Here is a 20696-nt window from a genome sequence, read left to right as displayed (position 1 = left end):
TTTCTGCAGCTCCAACTTAAAGGATAGAGACATAACTTAGAAGCAATCCTGAACTAATTTCCCAGGGATTTCTCATCCTGGCATCATTTTAAGACAATGATTTCCTAGTTCTGTGTCTCATCATCACCCCCGGCAGAAGGCCGCCGGCGTCCCCCACTTACAAAGGGCACCCACCGTGTTGCCTCCTTACTGTTGGCGAGAGGCTCCTACACGTTCCTATAGAAGTGTGAGTGGAACTGTCGTGAGCTCACCAGCTAAAGCGTAATTGCAGCCTGACAGACATCCTATTTAAAGATGTGCTCTTTATATGCTGACCCAGTAATTATTTAGCACTTATAGATCATGCCATAATTACTGAGCACTTTTATAAACATTTGGCTAAATTTCTCTTTAAAATTGCCGCAACCTCAAGCAATGTGGGGAGAGAGAAAGTCCTAAGCGTGTCCTGCCAAGAGTGTGGCAGTGAAGTGGGCACCCGGGGGACAAAGGATCCACCCGCTGGGGGCTCTCTGGACACACCCCTCCACCCCATTCTCCTGGCTTCTACCCCTGGGCACCGCCGGCCCTTCAGACCACCTTGCAGTCAGCCGGCAGTTCCCCCGCCCACGGCACGAGCAGCCGGGGAGGGTGATGTCACATTGCATCACTTCAGAAGGTCAGGAGTGAAGCCTACGGATACTTGCGATGCCCCAGCGCCTGGTACGTGACATCAGAAGCAGGAACCATGCAGGTCTGCAAACCTTGCTGTGTCTCCTGGCAGGAATCACAGGAACGCTCTTGGGGGTAGCCTCCGACTGGCCCTGCCACTCTGACCACGCTACCCGCCCGGGCCATCCCTTGGCACCCGAGTCCCTCATCTTTAATGGGACAGTAACAGCCCAGGCTTCACAGGGTTGTTTAAGGATTTAAAAAGTTCATTTGTCCTCCTTAGGTGGAGCATATGTTGAAGAGGTTAAGAATGTATAAGTTAAGAGTCAGACGAACCTGGGGTGTATTCCTGGTTCCACTTTTCATGAGCCATGGCTATGAGACAAGGTGGTTAACCTTGCACTAAAATTCAGGTTCTAGATTTCTATCATAGGAGCAGCAATATCTTTCTCAGGAATTTTGCAATGAAATGTGATCAAGTATTGGGTTGGCCAAAAACTTCATTCGGATTTGTCCATAAGACCTTACGGAAAAATCCAAATGAACTTTTTGACCAACCTGATAAATAACATATGCTCCATCTGCCCAGAACCCAGTGTCACCTAAATGCACGCTGACCCTCTCTTCCACCTCAATTCAGGAACGAGTTTGGACGGTGTTCATGTGGGCGCTGGAGAGCCGAAAGGAACACACGCTTGTTTGCACTTCGGAGTCTCAAAGACCTTCCAAATACATGTCACACACTCTCCACGGCTTGCCCTTACAGCGAGGCGGCAGACCGCCTGCCCGGTCCCGAGTTCCTCAGAAACACACCTGAGATCCTGCATCTCACGCCCACAGCCACATCTATTGACTTCAAATCTGCATTTCAACAAGACCCCCAAGTGACTTGCATACACGTTAAAGTGGAGAATCAGCATTCAGCCTCCAAACCAAGACTGACTCCAGCCCCCCATTTCTGGTTCTGTTGCCAGGGGTCTGTGACAATCTCCCTAAGCTTCCATAGATGTAAACAGGGTCAAGTGAATACCCACTCAGGGTGGTATGAGGATAAAAGGCAAAGCTTTTAGCAAGAGCCCGGCACAGAGTAACACGCATGAGCAATCTAGATTTATATTTAGACAACAGAGACTTTAAACTGCTGCCTAAGTTATCTCGGGGGATCTTTGCAGGAACACTGTGCTGCTCTGGGAGGAACAGGCAATATCACCTTCATTCCCTGGGGGGATGAGGGGGGCTGCTTTTGGATGCTCAGGAGGTCACATGATGACCTGGTGAATGGAGGCAGAATGCAGCATCTTAAGAGTGCGTGGAAGTCCCAGCAGGAAGGTGAGGTTACCATCACCCCTTTGCCTACAGAACAGTGTGTCTGGGGACACCCTCAACGGAGCCCGGTATTGCAGAGAAGGGCACCTGTCTTGTCAAGCCAACCGGAGTTGTCACACCTGCAAACAGCCAGGTGGTGGTGCCTGCCACGGCCAGGTCACCTTGACCAGACCGGAACCCAGGTTTCCTGACCCTAACATCCACTTTCCCTCACACTCCAGCGCATCTGCTTCTGGTTTGGTTAATCCTGGTGGGAAGAGTAATTCTTTCCCTACAGGCCTTTGTCAGGTGGTATCTCTTCCAGTGGAGGTACCTGCAGAGTCCCCTCACGACCACACCTGGACGTGCAGCGTTTATGATTTCAACAGTTTCAGAGATCAGGACAGATTTTAACCAGAGGTGGTTGGAAGCAGGACGTGCCAGCCTCTGGCCTGAGCGAGTGTATCCGCAGGCTAGGAATAAGTGGGCACACGGCAAGACTGAAGCTGAGCCTTCGTGCTTGGCATGGCCTGGAAGCCTTAGGGGGCCGTGGGGGTCACGTGGAAGCCTTTCCCTGTTCTGAACCATGTTCCAAAATCAATACATCTGAATTTTAACCTTCATTTGGCCAGCACCCCCACCCCACCCAATGGAGGGGTTTATAAGTGTTTTTTAGACTGCTTGATGTCTAGCTTTGAAATAAAAGGACAGAGAACTCTATAGAGAAGACGGGCAGGCATTGGGGTGGCCAGGGATACCCTGGTGGTCACGTTGATCGCGGTGTCAGACTGGCTCCTCCTCTCCGGCCGGCCCTCACGCTGCCTGGGGACCATCTCCGGGTGCTGCTTGTCAGAGGTCATGTCATTCTGGGACTTGGAGAGTTCTAGAAAAGAAATACAAGGAAGACAGGTGGGAGCATACAGCTTTGCTGAGAACTTTCTCCAGGATTTCCGCACCCCGAGCTCTGGGGCCCAGAGGAGAGTCCCTGACATCCCACTGGACGTGGGACCCCAGCACGGGACAGGGGGGCTGGCTCCTGAATGGTCACCGTGTGTTCCCAGGTCTCTGCAGGCAGGGCTGCCGTCAAGGGGGTTCAAGCCCAACCTCCCCACCGGGTTACCCTGAATTTAGGCCATTATACATCCCAAGTGTCTGGTTATCCAAACACAAAGGAGGCAGCTGAACAAACAAGCTGGGTTTTTAGGGGCTCCTTAAAGAGATTTTACAATTAAATACCGCTTCTTGGGGTAGAAATAAGCCTTGGGGTATCCTTATAACCATTTCCATAAGCAAACCCTGAAAAGATGACTTAAAAATTTCTTTGCAATAGAGTAGTTTAGAATTCAGATGAGTAAAGAAAGGAAGGAAGGAACCCCACATGGTAAGTGCCCCCTCAAAGGTGAATGTGTCCTTTAAAAGGCTTCCTTCCCAGGACAGCCTTGTCACTCAAACACGGACCTTGAAACCACTCAACACTCAATAGAGATATAATACAGCTCACACATGTCATTTCAAATTTTCTAGTGGCTACATTTTAAAAAGCAAAAAGAACCAGGCAAAGTTCATTGTAATACTATATTTCACTTAATGCAACATATCCAATATATTAGGACTTCCCTGGTGGCTCAGACTGTAAAGCGTCTGCCTACAATGCAGGAGAGCCGCGTTCAATCCCTGGGTTGGGAAGATCCCCTGGAGAAGGAAATGGCAACCCACTCCAGTACCCTTGCCTGGAAAATCCCATGGACGGAGGAGCCTGGTAGGCTACAGTCCACGGGGTCACAAAGAGTTGGACACGACTGAGCGACTTCACTTTCACTTTCATTCAACGTATTGTGAAAATATATTATCGGTATTAAAATTATTAATGAAAATGTTCACTCTTTGGTCAATAGCGAGTCTCCTGAATCTGACGTGCGTTTTCCTCTGGCCACATTTCAAGAGCCACATGAGGCCAGAGGCTATTGTGTTGGGCAGCGCCCCTTCAGGGCGCCCCTCTGTCTTGTTGCCCACCCCTCGCGCTGTTGATGAGTGTGTCCCGCGCATGCCAGGCAGGGCTGAGTCGGTACATTGCCTCTGCCCTCTAGACAGATCCCAGACACGCCTACCCTCCCACAAAGCCCCGGGGCTCCCCTGTCTCCTGTCCCCCAGGATACGCCAGAGTCGCTCCCCTCCGAGCAGTGCCGTCCACGCCGCTGTCCAGTCGACCTGCTGGAAGCTTTGGGGCCTCCTGCTCTGCTGGCAGCTAGAAAGGTCCCAGTGCACGCCGGGCCTTCAGAGCTGTTGCTGATGCAGACATGGGACAGGGGAAGGGCCCTGGCTTTCTCCAGGAGCCGGTGCACATGCCTGGCCTGCAGGGCAGTGCCAGAACCCCCAGAGAGGCAGCCACTTACTTTTCATGTGGGTGGTGACAGACAGAAACAAATTTTCCACAGACTTATTGAATCCTTTAAACTGCCCGAGTTCCTGCAACTAAAGCAGAGACAGAAGGAGAGAATGAGACTTCTGTCTGATGACTGGTGTTTGCCCCAGAAGGCTCCAGGCCACCAACCCCCAAACGCCTGCATGGGTGGGTGAAGGCATGTGTGGGTTCTTGGGGTGCATGTGGGTGTGTGCACGTGTGTCTCTGGGGCACAGGCCTCTAGAGGGGAGGGAGGAGCCCTCTTTATTCAGCGTCTCTCCTCTGAGTTTTGACAACTGCCTTAAAGGAAGGGGCAGTACCGTGTGGTTGTCGAAAAGCTAACAACTACCTCGTAGAAATAAGCACGGACACGTCATGGCCTCAAAGACTCAGTGAGCAAATTCTTACTTCTCTGGCCTCCTTCTCTTACGTCACTGACCCCAGCTCGGTCCAGAGAGGACATCAACGTGGGCAGAATGCATGTGACACAAGGCAGGGCTGAGCAGCCTGGAGCCAGGGGTCAGGTCCACCCCCCAGTGCAGAAGAGAGAGGAAAAGGCAGAGAAAGAACAGAAATGAGGCCACCCCCTCTGCGAGTCTCATCCATCTGTCCATCTGTCCATCCATCCCAGTAATATGTCTTGAGCACGTCTGTGCTCGAGTAACTTCAGATAAATTACTCTCAAGGAGTAAAGGAAACCTCTCCCAAGGAGAGAGTAGAGCAGGATTTTGAAGGTCACTCTGGGGTCTCAGTCTGAAACTGGAAAAAGAATTCTCTCGCCAGCAGACATGTATATCCTGTACAGAGATGGAGTTACTCCCTTTAATATGCAGAATAATAAATAATCAAAACCACATGTTTCCATGGCACTTGACAATTTCCAAGTATCAGCACAGACATTATCCGGGTAATTTCTCACACCAGCCGTGGGAGGCGAGCCAGACGAATATGATTATTGCCGCTTCCCAGGTGGGAGCACAGGTAAAAGTGGAAAGTGAAGTCGCTCAGTCATGTCCGACTCTTTGAGACCCATGGACTGTAGCTTACCAAGCTCCTCTGTCCATGGGATTTTCCAGGCAATAGTACTGGAGTGGATTGCCATTTCCTTCTCCAGAGGATCTTCCCAACCCAGGGATCGAACCCAGGTCTCCCGCATTGTAGACAGACACTTTACCGTCTGAGCCACCAGGGAAGTTGGGAGCCCAGGTAAGTCCCCCAGAATCACACAGCTAACTGCTCTGGATGGGAAGAGTCCTAGTCTTCTTTACGCTAAGCACCTACAAACACTCAAAGACACGCACATGCACATTTCCACAGGTACTCCCCCATCTGTGAGTCACACGCCTGTGAATCAACCTGTATTTCCCTTTCCAACCCCCAAAGGCCCCTGACACACACGGGAGCCCGTCCAGACCCCCACACTCAAGGGCACGGCACGGTGAGGGGACAGAAGCAAGAAAACGACAAGAGTGAAGAGACAGGGATGTGGGATGCAGGCGGAAGACACGTCCACTGACGACGCGGGGTGTGGCGGGGGGCGGGATGCAGGCGGAAGACGCGTCCACTGACGACGCGGGGCGTGGCGGGGGGCGGGATGCAGGCGGAAGACACGTCCACTGACGACGCGGGGCGTGGCGGGGGGCGGGATGCAGGCGGAAGACACGTCCACTGACGACGCGGGGCGTGGCGGGGGGCAGGCCCATGGCCCCCAGCGCGTGATGGGAACCCAGACCCCAGGCAGAGCCCAGCACCTCCGGCCTCCTACGGGGGGCCCCCTTCCCTCCTGGCCTCGGGACCCTCCAGCCAAGGCTGGATTGCTCTGCGACGAGGCTCAGCCTCTCGGACCCGTCTCCTCCGCGTCCCTCCCCGTCCCCACCCAGCGGCACCGGACGGGCACGTTACCCTGGCAGGGCCACCTCCACACTGGCTTTCGCTGAGAGGTGGTGGAGTGGGAGGAACCACGGAGATCTTGTTGCTGAGGGGAAACATAGGGACAAGAAACGGGTTGTGAGTATTACGCGTATACAGCATTCACATTTGTCCTGCAATTCAAGTCCTCTGCCTTTCTGCAAAAAAATACGCCTCACCTTTTAGAAGAGGGCCCAGCAGCCTGCCTGGATCCACTCCACACAGGGCTGATTCCTGGGGTCTGAACGTGGGAGACGCAGCCCTGTGGTCCCAGGCCAGGGCACTGCACTCCAGCCGTGTGTTCACAAAACAGCTGGGGTGCTGGGCCCCGGCTCTGTGGCTTGGCTGCCCTGGCACCCGGACTCCACACATGGGTGCCACGTGGACATGAGCGTCCTCTTAGTGGACAGCACCCAGCAGAATGCCCCAGATGTCACGGATGTAAAAACAGACAGTAAAAGGAATCATAAGTTTATGCTAAAAGAAGTTGGCACGAGGACGGACGGAGTAAAACAATGAAAAATCCAGAAATTGGAAAGTCTCACCATAAACAAAACAAAACAAAAGCTGCTGGTGGAGACTTTTCAAGAATAATATATTCGGCATAGTCGGGTGTGTGAATTATTGCTCTCTTCACGATGGCTGGGTGTTTAGAATTTTGTTTATAAAGTTACTATCTCTCAGGCCATTATTCAAAACCACCAGTGTTCATTCCACAAATGTTTCTAAAGTGTCAGGCACCGGGCAAGATGTTGGGGACATGAATGATTCATAAAAGCAAATGCTTGGTTTAGAATCTCACTGGTGCATGTGCTCAGCCATGTCTGACTCTTTGCCACCCCATGGACTGTAGCCTACCAGGTTGCTCTGTCCATGGAATTTTCTGGACAAGAATACTAGAATGGGTTCATTTCCTTCTACAGGTAATCTTCCTGACTCAGGGATTGAACCCAAGTCTCTTTCATCTCCTGCAATGGTAGGCTGATTCTTTACCACCAAGCCACCCAGGAAGTCCTGAATCTCATTGGACATGCCATCAAAAACAACATTTTGTTTCCTGAAAACATCAAAAAAATTCAAGAAACAAAATGTCTTGTGAGAAAATCTTATGCTCAATCCTTGTAGCTTTTCATAAGAATGTGGAAATATCTCTGCATCTTCTCCAGGCACTTTTTATCATCTTTTTTTTAAAGTTACATTCCAGAGCAGTGACATCCGAAAGTCAGGAGACCTATACGTTCTTTTGCTGAGTCCTCTGTGCTCCAGCCCCGAGGGCCCAGGACGGCCTGGCCTCTGACAACACTCACCTCAGCTTCTGATAAGATTGCAAGAGCTTTGCTCCGGCTGTCTCGTGCTTGCCTGGAAGAGATATCGGTAGAGGTCATTTATTAGTAGGAATACAACACAGATGATGGAAATACAGGATCTAATACATTAAAATTATTATTTTCCTAACAGTGCATCTTGTGATTAAAAAGCAAGAGACCATTTTGGGGTGTGCGCTGTTGCTCGGTCATATTTGACTTTTTGAAACCCCAGGCTTCTCTGTCCATGGAGTTTTTCAGGCAAGAATGCTGGAGTGGGTTGCCATTTCCCCCTCCAGGGGATCTTCCTGACCCAGGGATCGAACCTGCGTCTCCATCTACTTCTGCATTGGCAGGTGGATTCTTTACCACTGAGCCACCTGGGAATCTGTACGTTTTACCAAAAAATCATGAAACTGTACATTTAAACAGGTGAATTTTGTGTTACCTAAATTATATTCCACCTAAAGCTGATGTTCCACACACACATACGCCCACACACAGAATGAGACAATACTTGCTGGAAATGATTGCTTTTACTGAAAGTTGATGCTGAATTAGATTTTTAAATTCTGGATCATTTGAAAAACACTTCAAGCTTCTAAGCTTCCAGTTGTCCTCTGCAAACATTTCATAATGGAGTGACTATATTCCTTTAAACATTCTTTGTTACACAGATTGAATTAATCTTTTAAAAAATGTAATCTACTTATTTCTAGTTATAGAAGCTAATAATTTCCTAAATAAGACTCCATCTGATATAGTACTCTTTTTGTTTCAAGGAAAGGGGATTTTATGATGTGCTGTATTAAGACCCTAAAAATAGCCCTCTCTAAAGCCCACAGTCCTGTGAACACAATGTTTCCCAGCCCAATGCACAGGGTGAGGTCAGTGCACTTGCCCAGCCTGGAGACCAGAAGTGGATTCTCTCAGGGAAGTTCCCAAGAAGCCCCCAGAGCACCCAGCACACAGCTGAGAACTGCCAGATGCATGGTCCTAGGAGGTCAGAGCAACTCCTGTGCTGTGCTTTCAGAAGGCTTTCTTGTTGTTGCTGTTCAGTCGCTCAGTGTCCGACTCTTTGTGAACCCATGGACTACAGCATGCCAGGCTTCCCTGTCCTTCACTATCTCCTGGAGTCCATTGAGTCAGTGATGCCATCCAACCATCTCATCCTCTGTCGTCCCCTTCTCCTCCTGCCTTCAATCTTTCCCAGCATCAGGGGCTTTTCCAATGAGTCAGCTCTTCGCATCAGGTGGCCAAAGTATTGGAGCTTCAGCTTCAGTCCTTCTAATGATTATTCAGGACTGATTACCTTTAGCATGGACTGGTTTGATCTCCTTGCAGTCCAAGGGACTCTCAAAAGTCTTCTCCAATACCACAGTTCAAAAGCATCAATTCTTTGGCCCTCAGCTTTCTTTATGGTCCAACTCTCACATCTGTACATGACTACAGGAAAAACCATAGCTTTGACTAGACAGACCTTTGTTGGCAAAGTGATGCCTCTGCTTTTTAATACACTGTCTAGGTTTGTCATAACTTTTCTTCAGAAGGCTATAATCCTTCCCAAAGAAAGCCTTAAATATTTCATCATCTCCATAAGATAGGAGGCAGGGCGGCAGGGGCGGGGTAGTAAGACAGTCAGGAATTACAGGGAGCCTTTGGGTGGGGGGTAAAGTACTCTGATATCAAGCCCCAAACATTAAAGCTGGGGATGGCTAACCCCCCAGCTGACCCTGATCTGATCTCCCCCTCCCCCCAATTCCATGGGATTCTCCAGGTAACAATACTGGAGTGGGTAGCCATTCCTTTCTCCAGAGGATCTTCCCAACCCAGGGATCAAAACCAGGTCTTCTGCATTGCAGGCAGATTCTTTACCGTGTGAGCTACAGGGATTATGCCCACTGCCAGTCAGGGGTCCTAACTTGGGGAGTTCAGGTGACGGATGAGCCCTGAAATCACATTTCAAACTGTGAGTCCACTTGCCCATGTGCATTTTTCTGGGGTTCACCGCAGTGCTCACCAGACTCTAACAGGAGTGAGCCTCCTCACTGTCCGACTACAAAACAACCCTTTAAAAATAAAAAAGGCCTCACCCCGAAGGCTGAGTGCTAAACCAGCAGAGCCAGCTTGTAAAGAGTGAAGGCTCACATCTGCAGAAGCCTCGGGGAAGAAGACTGGCTGGAATCTAAAGGAGCCACCCCGAGTGCACCGAGGGCCCCATCACTGTGAAAGCAGAGAAAAGACAGAGGAAAGAGGGAGATTAGACAGAGACACTGCTTGTTCAGCCTGTCCTGCGCCAGAGTGCAGACTCCAAAGGAGGGGCAGTTCTGAGCCCTGGGGGTGGCGGGGCAGGGGGACCACAGCTCAGGGGCTGCTGGCCCCTCGTCCTCCCAGTCGTGGACTGCTGGGACTGCTGCCCAGAGGCACGACCACCAGGTGACAGCCCCCCTCTCCAAAACGATGCTCCTCTCCCCACCACCTGCAGCCCTCTAGCGTCTCCCTACGGCCCACACCTGGGCCTCCACACTGGGGGTTTACTCTCGTACCAACCCTTAAGGAGGGTGCCCCACTGCCCTACTTACCCTGGGCGTTCTCCACTCACTCCCCTCGCTAATTGCCTTTCTACCCCAGGCCTGTACCTCCCTCCTAAACCTCAGCTTGGTCTCCCCATCACATTCCTAAATACCCTTCCTGAGCCCCGGGAGGCTGGGCCCACACACACGGCTTTCTGCTGCCCCCTGCTGGCGGCACTGGGAACCACCACCCTCGGCGTTGACACACCCTAACTGTAAAGTCCAAATGGCCAGTATTACAGGCTCTGTACCTTCTCTCCCACCTGCTCAACTGTGCGCTTGTGACTGCAGCCATCGTGTTAAAGAGTGGGTGTGTCTGTGTTCTGATAATGGACGTTGAAATTTGAATTTCTTGTAATTTTTCAGTTCAGTTCAGTTGCTCAGTCGTGTCTGACTCCTTGCAACCCCATGGACTACAGCACACCAGGCCTCCACATCACCAACTCCCGGAGTTTACTCAAACTCACGTCCATTAAGTCGGTGATGCCATCCAACCATCTCATCCTCTGTCGTCCCCATCTCCTCCCGCCTTCAATCTTTCCCAGCATCAGGGTCTTTTCAAATAAGTCAGTTCTTTGCATCCGGTGGCCAAAGTATTGGAGTTTCAGATTCAGCATCAGTCCTTCCAATGAATATTCAGGACTGATCTTCTTTAGGATGGACTGGTTGGATCTCCTTGCAGTCCAAGGGACTCTCAAGAGTCTTCTCCAACACCACACAGTTCAAAAGCATCAATTCTTCGGGGCTCAGCTTTCTTTATGGTACAACTCTCATATCCAGCAATGACTACTGGAAAAACCATAGCTTTGACTAAACAGACCTTTGTTGGCAAAGTAATGTCTCTGCTTTTTAATATGCTGTCTAGGTTGTAATTTTTTATGTCTCACAAAAGTTCTTCTTTTGATTTCTAACCATTAAGATATGTAAACTCATTCTCAGCTCACAGGAGTTGCAAGAATGGGTGGAGGGACAGGCTTGGCCCAGGGGAGCCAGGGTGCCCCACGCTCTTTTTCCCCCAGGTGTTGCGGGGGCAGCTGTCAGCAGGGAGCCCGTGAGCCATGCAGAGTCCCAGGCGCACCCCCAGCCTCACGGAGGCGGCCTGGGGCGTGAGGTGGAGGAGCAACCCTGGGGCTCTGTTCCTGTGCATCACCACTTTACTCTTTTTTTCTCTTCTACTACTCAGTCATTTCTTACCAGAGGCTTTCCTTAAAAAGCACTGAACATTTATTTCTTGTTAACTCTTTTTTTTAATTTGCATAATGACTATGGGGAAATGCTCGTTGAAAGATGTCCCTCCCCGAGGTCTCCTGACTGGCAGGTTGAGGTCCCACTCTGGTGGCCTCCTTAGGCTTTACGAGAGCGGCTGTGGGTCTGGGTCCCAGGGTCCTAGGCTTCGGGCCCATTCAGAAAGTCACAGAGACATTTATTATCCTCGAAGCTGACTGTCTGCCAGGGGCTGTGTGGGACACTGACTGCATTTGCTGTGGGGCGTCACCAGGAGCCGTCTCAACTCTGTAAGTGAAAACCTAGGCTCACGGGGACTGTGCTGCTGTTGTTCAGTCGCTCAGTCGTGTCCGACTCTCTGCAACCCCATGGACTGCAGCATGCCAGGCTCCTCTGTCCTTCACTGTCTCCCAAAGTTTGTTCCAACTCATGTCCACTGAGTTGATGATGCCATCCAACCACCTCATCCTCTGTCGCCCCCCTCTCCTCCTGCCCTCAAAGCACAGTGGACTGCGTAATGGGCCCAACATTACAAACGACAAAAAAGTTGGCATTCACGTGACAACCTGCCTACAAAGCCAGGCACAGCAAAGTTAGGGCAGCACGCCAGTGACCATATGAGGGGGTGACCTTCTCTCTGCTCTGGCTCGTGTTTGAAATGTTCATGATAAAAAGCAAGGGCTTTTTCTGTGGGGAACCACCACATGTAAACCAACAACCAAATCCCTGAAAATTCTTAATCCTGTCTGAATTTCATAAGTGGTTTGTACTTGTCATGTGTATCTTATCCTGCTTAAGAAACGAGGCCTGTGATTGCGGCGTCCAGCCTCTGGTGGGGCAGTGAGTGCCCAGCAGCGAGCGTGTTGCCAGCACCCTCCAGAGGCCGCCTCTCCCCCCCGCCCCTCACCCTCCAAAACACACTCCAGGTCCTGTCCTTGGCTTGCAACTCCCAGCCTTCGCAGCTTCTTCAGCCAACACACAGAGCTGCTTTGGGTTGAGAAAAGATACGCTGAAGCCCTCCCCCCAGGCAACTGTGAAGGTGACCGCCCTTGGAGACAGGAGTCTTTGCAGATGGAGCTTAGGTGAGGTCATCCGGGTGGGTCCTGATCCAACACGACTGGTGTCCTTGCAAAGTGGGGACACATGGACAGAGGGGCAGACACGCACAGAGGGAAGACGGCAGGACCACAGAGGCAGAGACGGAGCGATGCGTCTACGAGCCACGGACACCGAGGACTGCCGGGAGGGGCAAGGAGGGGTTCTCCTCGAGAGCCGGCAGAGCAAACGGGTATCTCGGAAACTCGACTTTGGACTTTCAGCCTCCAGAGCTGAGAGACGATACATTTCTGCTGTTTCAAGCCACCCAGGTCACTGTAATTTGTTACCGCAGCTGGAGAGACCCATCTCGGAGGTCCCGTGTGACTCAGTCTGCACTGACCTCTCCTTGCCACCTGCTGCAGGTATAGGCGAAGCTGAACTTCCTAGGAGCCCCACCGCCACTAGGCGGCACCACTTCACACCACGTTGTACCTTCGCGTTCCGTCTAGTGGTTTATTCTCTGGACCTGACTCACCAGGCTCCTTGTCATGGTTGCCAGGCGCAGTTGCTTTAAAATTCCTCTGATGCCCTGTAACTAACTGCTGGCATATACATCCATCTCCCCTGCTAGATGGTGAACCCTTTGAGGACACGGGCCTCGTCAGTGTCGCCAGCACCAGCGGGCTTGCCAAGCAGAGGCGGGTTATAATAAATATGACAACAACAGTATCCAATGCTATTCTAGCAGTAAGTGTGACCTCATTCGAGCTGTACCAAATATATATGAAACAAGGTCATTTTTTCCACCACTTGGCTTCCGCATAATTTTGTCCATTCATTCACATTCGTTGTGTATAATACACACGGCTCTTTACAGAGGTAAGAGTCAGGGGACACAACCTCTGCTCATAAGCAGGAACTTAGGGAGTGGTAGGCATCCCCATGACCACAGGGCAGAGCAGAGGCTTCTAGATCCAAAACCAGCCTGGGACTAGCACAGAGTGTCTGTGGCAAGTCATCACACGTCTGTGTACTACTGGATACACTGCATCTACTTTTATATCCACTTCTCTAAAAAAAGGTGAAGTCAGAAAGAGAAAAACAAATATCATATATTAACACACTTATGCGAAATCTAGAAAAGTGGTACAGATGAACCTATTTGCAAAGCAGAAATAGAGGCATAAGACTAGAGAACAAAAGTATGGACACCAAGTGGGGAAAGGAGGGTGGGATGGACTGGGAAATTGGCCTTGACATATATACACTGCTATGTACAGAATTGATGCCTTCAAACTGTGGTGCTGGAAGACTCTCGAGAGGCCCTGGACAGCAAGGAGATCAAATCAGTCAATCCTAAAGGAAATCAACCGGATATTCATTGGAAGGACTGATGCTGAAGATCCAATACTTTGACCACCCGATTCAAAGAGCTGACTCGCTGGGAAAGCTGTGAGTCAGACCACCTTCTGCTTGAAGACTCTGTTCACTCCACAGCTGTCTGGGTTCCATGACTTTTCCATAGTGCAGGGCTGCTGTGGGGCCTTACACTGTCGGAGAGGAGGTTAACGATCATGTCTTAGAAGACTAAGCCGCGCCAATCCCGTGATTCAGGGTGTGGGGCCCCTCAGCCACCTATGACCATGTGATGGAGCTGGCTGACTGAGCTGTACTGGGGCATTCCAGAGTCTTCCCTCTGCCCTCTTTCCCAGGGACCTCGTCATCCCAGCAAGGCATCAGGGTGGCAGGGTACGGCATCTGCAGCAGGACCTGTGGTCCAGGACGCTGGCTGGTGGGCAGCTGGCGTGCTTGGCCAGTGTTAAAATGGAGCCTGGTTCAAAGTGAGCATCCATTCTACAGGATTTCTTATAAGCACCTGCCTTATCCCTATTCTTAACATTTTCTTTACTGGAGTACAGTTGCTTTGCAGTGTTGCGTTAGTTTCTGCTGTACAGCAAGGTGAATCAGCTGTATGTGTACATGTATCCTCTCTTTTTGGATTTTCTTCCCATTTAGGTCATTGCAGAGCATTGAGTAGAGTGCCCTGAGTGAGACAGTAGGTTCTCATCAGTTATCTATTTTATACATTGTTGTTGTCATTTAGTCAGTAAGTTGTGTCTGACTCTGCGACCCCATGGACTGCAGCACGCCAGGCCTCCCTGTCCTTCACCATCTCCTGGAGTTTGCTCAAACTCATGTCCATTGAGTTGATGAGGCCTTCCAACCATCGCATCCTCTGTCGCCCCCTTCTCCTCCTGCCTTCAGTCTTTCCCAGCATCAAAGCAAAGCACAGGTAGGGGTTACTCACACAAAGCCTCCCTGGGAACTATGCAAATACACTCCATCAAGATGCTCTGTCTGCCCTAGGAGTTGGTCGTAATATATGGATTTTGTTAGAATAACACATTCTGCTGCGCCTTTCAGAAAAATAATGACAATCAATCAACACACAAATCTAGGTGGCCCCCTTGCACAGTGCCCAACCTGCACAACTGTATGTGACAGTCCTGAGGGCTGGCCCACAGTGGAGTGTTAAGTATGCTCCAAATGCTAGACAGAGGTGACTAAAACCAGAGGCTGGGGCAGGGGGCAGTGTTAGACAATTATAAGGTGTTTTAGGACTTTCATTTTTCATAGGCAAGAAAAGGTCCCTAGGACAATAAAGTTTTAAACCAATCTTTGGCTCACTTATGCAAAGTGGAAAAAAATCTTTCTAAAAATTTGACCTAAAAGTCCCTTAGAATGTGAAGAACCATGATATCCTGTCACAAACGGTTTCAGGGTTGGATTCCAGAGCCTTTGAGGGTATGTTTCACTCTTTAGAGATGTTTGAGCTTAGGTGGCACTGGGACCAAGACACCATTCTAGGATGGAAGGAGACGCAGGCCACAGCTGTGAACCTGCCACCAGAGCCTTCCAGAAGAATGGAAATTAACAGCAGGTTTATAATCCTGTGGGCAGAACGAGGATCACGTGTAGTGTCCTTCTGCCACTAGACATTACTCTTCTGCTTAGCTGCAGGAAAGAAAATAATTTTTCCCCTTTAATTAAGCTCCCTGCATCCTATCAGCAGAAGGTCTGAATGGCTTTTATGTTAATAATAATCCTCAAGAGCAGGGTAGTAACTCTTCCACAAAGAGACACCTAAGGTTGAAGATAACTGGCCTGGGTTTGCAGTGAACCAGGGAATAATCAGGTATAAACTGCTTCTCCACAGCCTTTAACTTTCTCTAAGAACTGAATGTGGGTCTCAAGAGTTCTCTGTCCTAAAGATTCTAGATATTAATTCTTTATCAGATATGTGATTTCCAAATATTTTCTTCCATTTTATGGCTTTCCTTTTTATTCTGTTGATGGTATCCTTTGATGCACAGAACTTTTTCATTTTCATGAAGCCCAGTTTATCTTTTTTTTTTTTGGTTGCCTTTGCCTTTGGTGTCCTATATAAGAAATCACTGTCCTCCCAAGACTTCAGATTATACTACAAAGCTGCAGTAATCAAAACAGCATGGTATTAGCACAAAACAGGCATATATCTAGAGAAAACAAATGCAAAAAGATCCATGCACCCCAGTGTTCATAGCAGCACTGTTCATAGTAGCCAAGACATGGGAACAACCCAAGCATCCATTAGCAGATGAACGGATAAAGAAGGTGTGGGGTGTGTATACAATGGACTGCTGCTGCTGCTGCTAAGTCACTTCAGTCGTGTCCAACTCTGTGCGACCCCATAGACAGCAGCCCACCAGGCTCCCCTGTCCCTGAGATTCTCCAGGCAAGAACGCTGGAGTGGGTTGCCATTTCCTTCTCCAATGCATGAAAGTGAGAAGTGAAAGTGAAGTCGCTCAGTCGTGTCTGACTCTTAGCGACCCCATGGACTGCAGCCTACCAGGCTCCTCTTTCCATGAGATTTTCCAGGCAAGGATACTGGAGTGAGTTGCCATATGTCTGCTGCTGCTGCTGCTAAGTCACTTCAGTCGTGTCCAACTCTGTGCGACCCCATAGGTGGCAGCCCACCAGGCTCCCCCATCCCTGGGATTCTCCAGGCAAGAACACTGGAGTGGGTTGCCACTTCCTTCTCCAATGCATGAAAGTGAGAAGTGAAAGTGAAGTCGCTCAGTCGTGTCTGACTCTTAGCGACCCCATGGACTGCAGCCTACCAGGCTCCTCTATCCATGGGATTTTCCAGGCAAGAGTGCTGGAGTGGGGGCCACTGCCTTCTCCATTGCCTTCTCCACAACGACTGTTACTTAACCATAAAAGGAAACAATGAAGTGAAATAATGCCATTTGCAGCAACATGGACAGCCCTAGGGATTATCATACTAACCAAAGTAAGTCAAAGAAAAAGACAAGTAACATATGTTATCACTTATATGTGAAATCTTTTTTCCTCAATTACAAATGAGCTTATTTACAAAACAGATTCACAGACAAAGAAAACAAACTCATGGTTACCAAAGAGGAAGGGGGAGGAAGGAAAAAGTAGGAGCTTGGGATTAACAGATACACATGACTGTATATAAAGTAGATAAACAAGGACCTACTACACAGCACATGGAGCTATATTTAGTATCCTGTGATAACCTATAACAGAAAGAATCTGAAGTTATATATATATGAAATTAGACATATATATGAAACTGGACGTCCCTGGTGGCTCAGATAGTAAAGAATCTGCCTGTAACGCAGGAGGCCCAGGTTCGAACCCTGGAGGAGGAAGCGGCAACCCACTCCAGTATTCTGGCCTGGGAAATCGCACAGACTGAGGAGCCTGGCGGGCTACAGTCCATGGGGTCGCAAGAGTCGGACACGACTGAACGACTAACACACACACACGTATGTGAAACTGAGTCACTTTGCTGTACGCCCGAAACACAACATTATAAATGAACCACACTTCAATCACAAAAAGAAATCGTGACTTCCCTGGTGGTCCAGTGGTTAAGAATCCCTTGCCAATGCACAGGACATGGGTTCAATCCCTGATCCAGGAAGACGCCACATGTCTCCGGGCAGCCGAGTCCATATGCCACAACTACAGATCCTGCTCTTTAGAGCCTGTGCTCTGCAGCAAGAGAAGCCACGGCAATGAGACGCCCAGGCACCACGAGGCGGAGTAGCCCCACTCCCCGCAGCTAGAAGAAGTCTGTGAGCAGCAACGAAGACCCAACACAGCCATAAATAAATTTTAAAAAATTAAAAAATCATTGTGAAGCGAAGTGAAAGTCACTCTGTCTTGTCCGACTCTTTGTGACCCCACAGACTATACATACAAGTCAATGGAATTCTCCAGGCAAGAATACTGGAATGGGTAGCCTTTCCCTCCTCCAGGGGATCTTCCCAACCCAGGGATTGAAGCCAGGTCTCCAGTATTACAGGCAGATTCTTTACCAGCTAAGCCACGAGGGAAGCCCAAGAATACTGGAGTGGGTAGCCTTTCCCTTTGCCAGTGTATCTTCCCGACCCAGGAATCGAACTGGGGTCTCCTGCATTGCGGGCAGATTCTTTACCAGCTGAGCCATCAGGGAGGCCATCAAAGCCCCATATATGTCATAGTCCCCTCTATGTTTCCTTTTAAGTGTTTTACACTTTAGCTCTTACTTTTAGGTCTTTGATCCTTTGAACTAACTTTTGTTTATGGTGTTAGGTAAGGGTCCAACTTCATTCTGTTACATGGACACATCCAGTTTTCCTAGCACCCTTTATTGAAGAGGCTCTCCTTTTCCCATTGAATGGGATTGGCACCCTTGTCAAAAAAATCTCCTGACTATACAACACAGAAAATATAGCTAATATTTTAAAATAGCTATAAATGGAGATAACCTTTGAAAACTGAATTACTATGCTGTACGCCTGTAACTTGTATAACACTGTACATCAATTATACTTCAATTAAAAACGTTACTTGACCACGTGCACAAGAGTTCTGTTCTGGGGCCTCTATTCTATTCCAATTGTCCACATAACTGTCCTTATGCCGGTGCCTCACTCTTTGGATTACTGTGGCTTTGTAGAAGTTTTGAAATCAGGAAGTAGAAGTCTTCCAGCTTTCTTCTCCTTTTTAAGGAAACAAACAACCCAATTCAAATACAGGCAAAGGACCTGAAGTCAAGTGGGCCTTAGGAAGAAATTATTGCAAACAAAACTAGTGGAGGTGATGGAATACCAGCTGAGCTATTTCAAATCCTGAAAGATGATGCTGTTAAAGTGCTGCACTCAATATGCCAGCAAATTTGGAAAACTCAGCAGTGGCCACAGGCCTGGAAAAGGTCAGTTTTCATTCCAATCCCAAAGAAAGGCAATGCCAAAGAATGTTCAAACTACTGCACAATTATACTCATCTCACATGTTAGTAAAGTAATGCTAAAATTCTCCAAGCCAGGCTTCAACAGTACATGAACCCTGAACTTCCAGATGTTCAAGCTGGATTTAGAAAAAACAAAGAGGAACAAGAGATCAAATTGCCAACATTTGTTGTATAATAGAAAAAGCAAGGGAATTCCAGAAAAACATCTAATTTTGCTTCATTGACTACGCTAAAGCCTTTGACTCGGTGTATCACTACAAACTGGAAAATTCTGAAAGAGGTGGGACTACCAGACCACTTTACCTGTCTCCTGAGAAACCTGTATGCAGGTCAAGAAGCAACAGTTAGAACTGGACATGGAACAACAGACTGGTTCCAAATTGGGCAAGGAGTACACTGAGGTGTGTACTGTCACCTTGGATATATATTTAACTTCTATACAGAGGACATCATGTGGAATGCCAGGCTGGGTGAATCACAAGCTGAAATCAAGACTGTGGGGAGAATCTCAAGAAAAGATGATATTTCATTAAAGGTTGCAATAGTAATGTGAGAAATGTAGTTTGATTTTTATAATTTTTATAATCCTGCATGTTAAGAGTTATAAACATGTTTTCCACAAAAAGGCCTTTATGTCTTTCACTTACATCTACTTTAGTGTCAGTGATGGTGTTTGATGGGTGCTGGATACTGTCTTTTAAAATGTTATTAGTGTTAAGCTCAGATGGACTTAAAAGTGTGCTTCAGCTTTTACTTGTTCTCAAATTCTTTTAAATCAACAAGTCATAAAGCTATCTCTAACTCAGCTCTCTAGGATCAAATTTTGAAGTTAATGTGAGTTAAGGGTGATATTATCACGGTGATATTTAATAAAAAGAAGACATGTACACTGAAAAGGAAGATTGCAGGGAGAAATATCAGCAACCTCAGATATGCAGACAATACCACTCTAACAGAAGAAAGTGAAGAGGAATTAAAGAGCCTCTTGATGAGGATGAAGGAGGAGAGTGAAAAAGCTGGCTTGAAACTAAACATTCAAGAAAACTAAGATCACGGCATCTGGTCCCATCACTTCATTGCAAATAGATGGGGAAACAATGGAAGCAGTGACAGATTTGATTTTCTTGGGCTCCAAAATCACTGCAGATGGTAGCCATGAAATTAAAAGATGCTTCTTCCCTGGGAGGAAAGCTATCACAAACCTAGACAGCATATTAAAAAGAGACATCACTTTGCTGATAAAGTGTATGGTCAAAGCAAGGCTTTTTCAGTGGTCATGTATGGATATAAAAGCTGGACCGTCACGTACGGATATAAAAGCTGGACTGTCAGAGTGGCCGCTACCAAAATGTCTACAAATAGTAAATGCTGGAGAGGGTGCGGAGAAAAAGGAACCCTCTTACACTGTTGGTGGGAGTGCAAACTAGTACAGCCACTATGGAGAACAGTGTGGAGATTCCTTAAAAAACTGGAACAGAACTGCCATACGACCCAGAGATCCCACTGCTGGGCATACACACCAAGGAAACCAGAACTGAAAGAGACACGTGTACCCCAATGTTCATTGCAGCACTGTTTATAATAGCCAGGGCATGGAAGCAACCTAGATGTCCTCAGCAGATGAATGGATAAGAAAGCTGTGGTACATATACACAATGGAGTATTACTCAGCCATAAAAGAATACATTTGAATCAGTTCTAATGAGGTGGATAAAACTGGAGCCTATTATACAGAGTGAAGTAAGTCAGAAAGAAAAACACCAATACAGTATATTAATGCATATATATGGAATTTAGAAAGATGGTAATGATGACCCTATATGCGAGGCAGCAAAAGAGACACAGATATAAAAACAGAATTTTGGACTCTGTGGGATAAGGTGAGGGTGGGATGATTTGAAAGAAGAGCATTGAAACATGTATATTACTGTATATGAAATAAATCACCAGTTCAAGTTCAATGCATTAAACAGGGCACTCAAAGCC

The 20696-nt window shown here is 48.3% G+C and overlaps 1 protein-coding gene across 3 annotated transcripts in view; it reads right to left on the bottom strand.

Annotated features, from left to right (window-relative positions):
* SYTL3 (synaptotagmin like 3) overlaps positions 1 to 20696 on the bottom strand; it is a 95987-nt gene that overhangs the window by 28372 nt on the left and 46919 nt on the right. For 2 of the 3 annotated variants that reach the window (XM_024997126.2, XM_059889971.1), the window contains exons 5-9: positions 7570 to 7621; positions 6442 to 6660; positions 6257 to 6329; positions 4347 to 4425; positions 2712 to 2836 (exon numbers count right to left, since the gene is read on the bottom strand). In XM_024997126.2, coding sequence (XP_024852894.1) covers positions 2712 to 2836; positions 4347 to 4425; positions 6257 to 6329; positions 6442 to 6660; positions 7570 to 7621 — 548 coding nt within the window. The remainder of the gene's footprint in view (positions 1 to 2711; positions 2837 to 4346; positions 4426 to 6256; positions 6330 to 6441; positions 6661 to 7569; positions 7622 to 20696) is intronic. The other variant, XM_010800728.4, reaches the window with a different exon arrangement.

The sequence above is a fragment of the Bos taurus genome, chromosome 9 (genome assembly GCF_002263795.3).
Source record: "Bos taurus isolate L1 Dominette 01449 registration number 42190680 breed Hereford chromosome 9, ARS-UCD2.0, whole genome shotgun sequence".
NCBI lineage: Eukaryota > Metazoa > Chordata > Mammalia > Artiodactyla > Bovidae > Bos > Bos taurus.
Note: the sequence above shows the minus strand (reverse complement) of the source record. Positions and strands in the feature narration are given on the sequence as shown.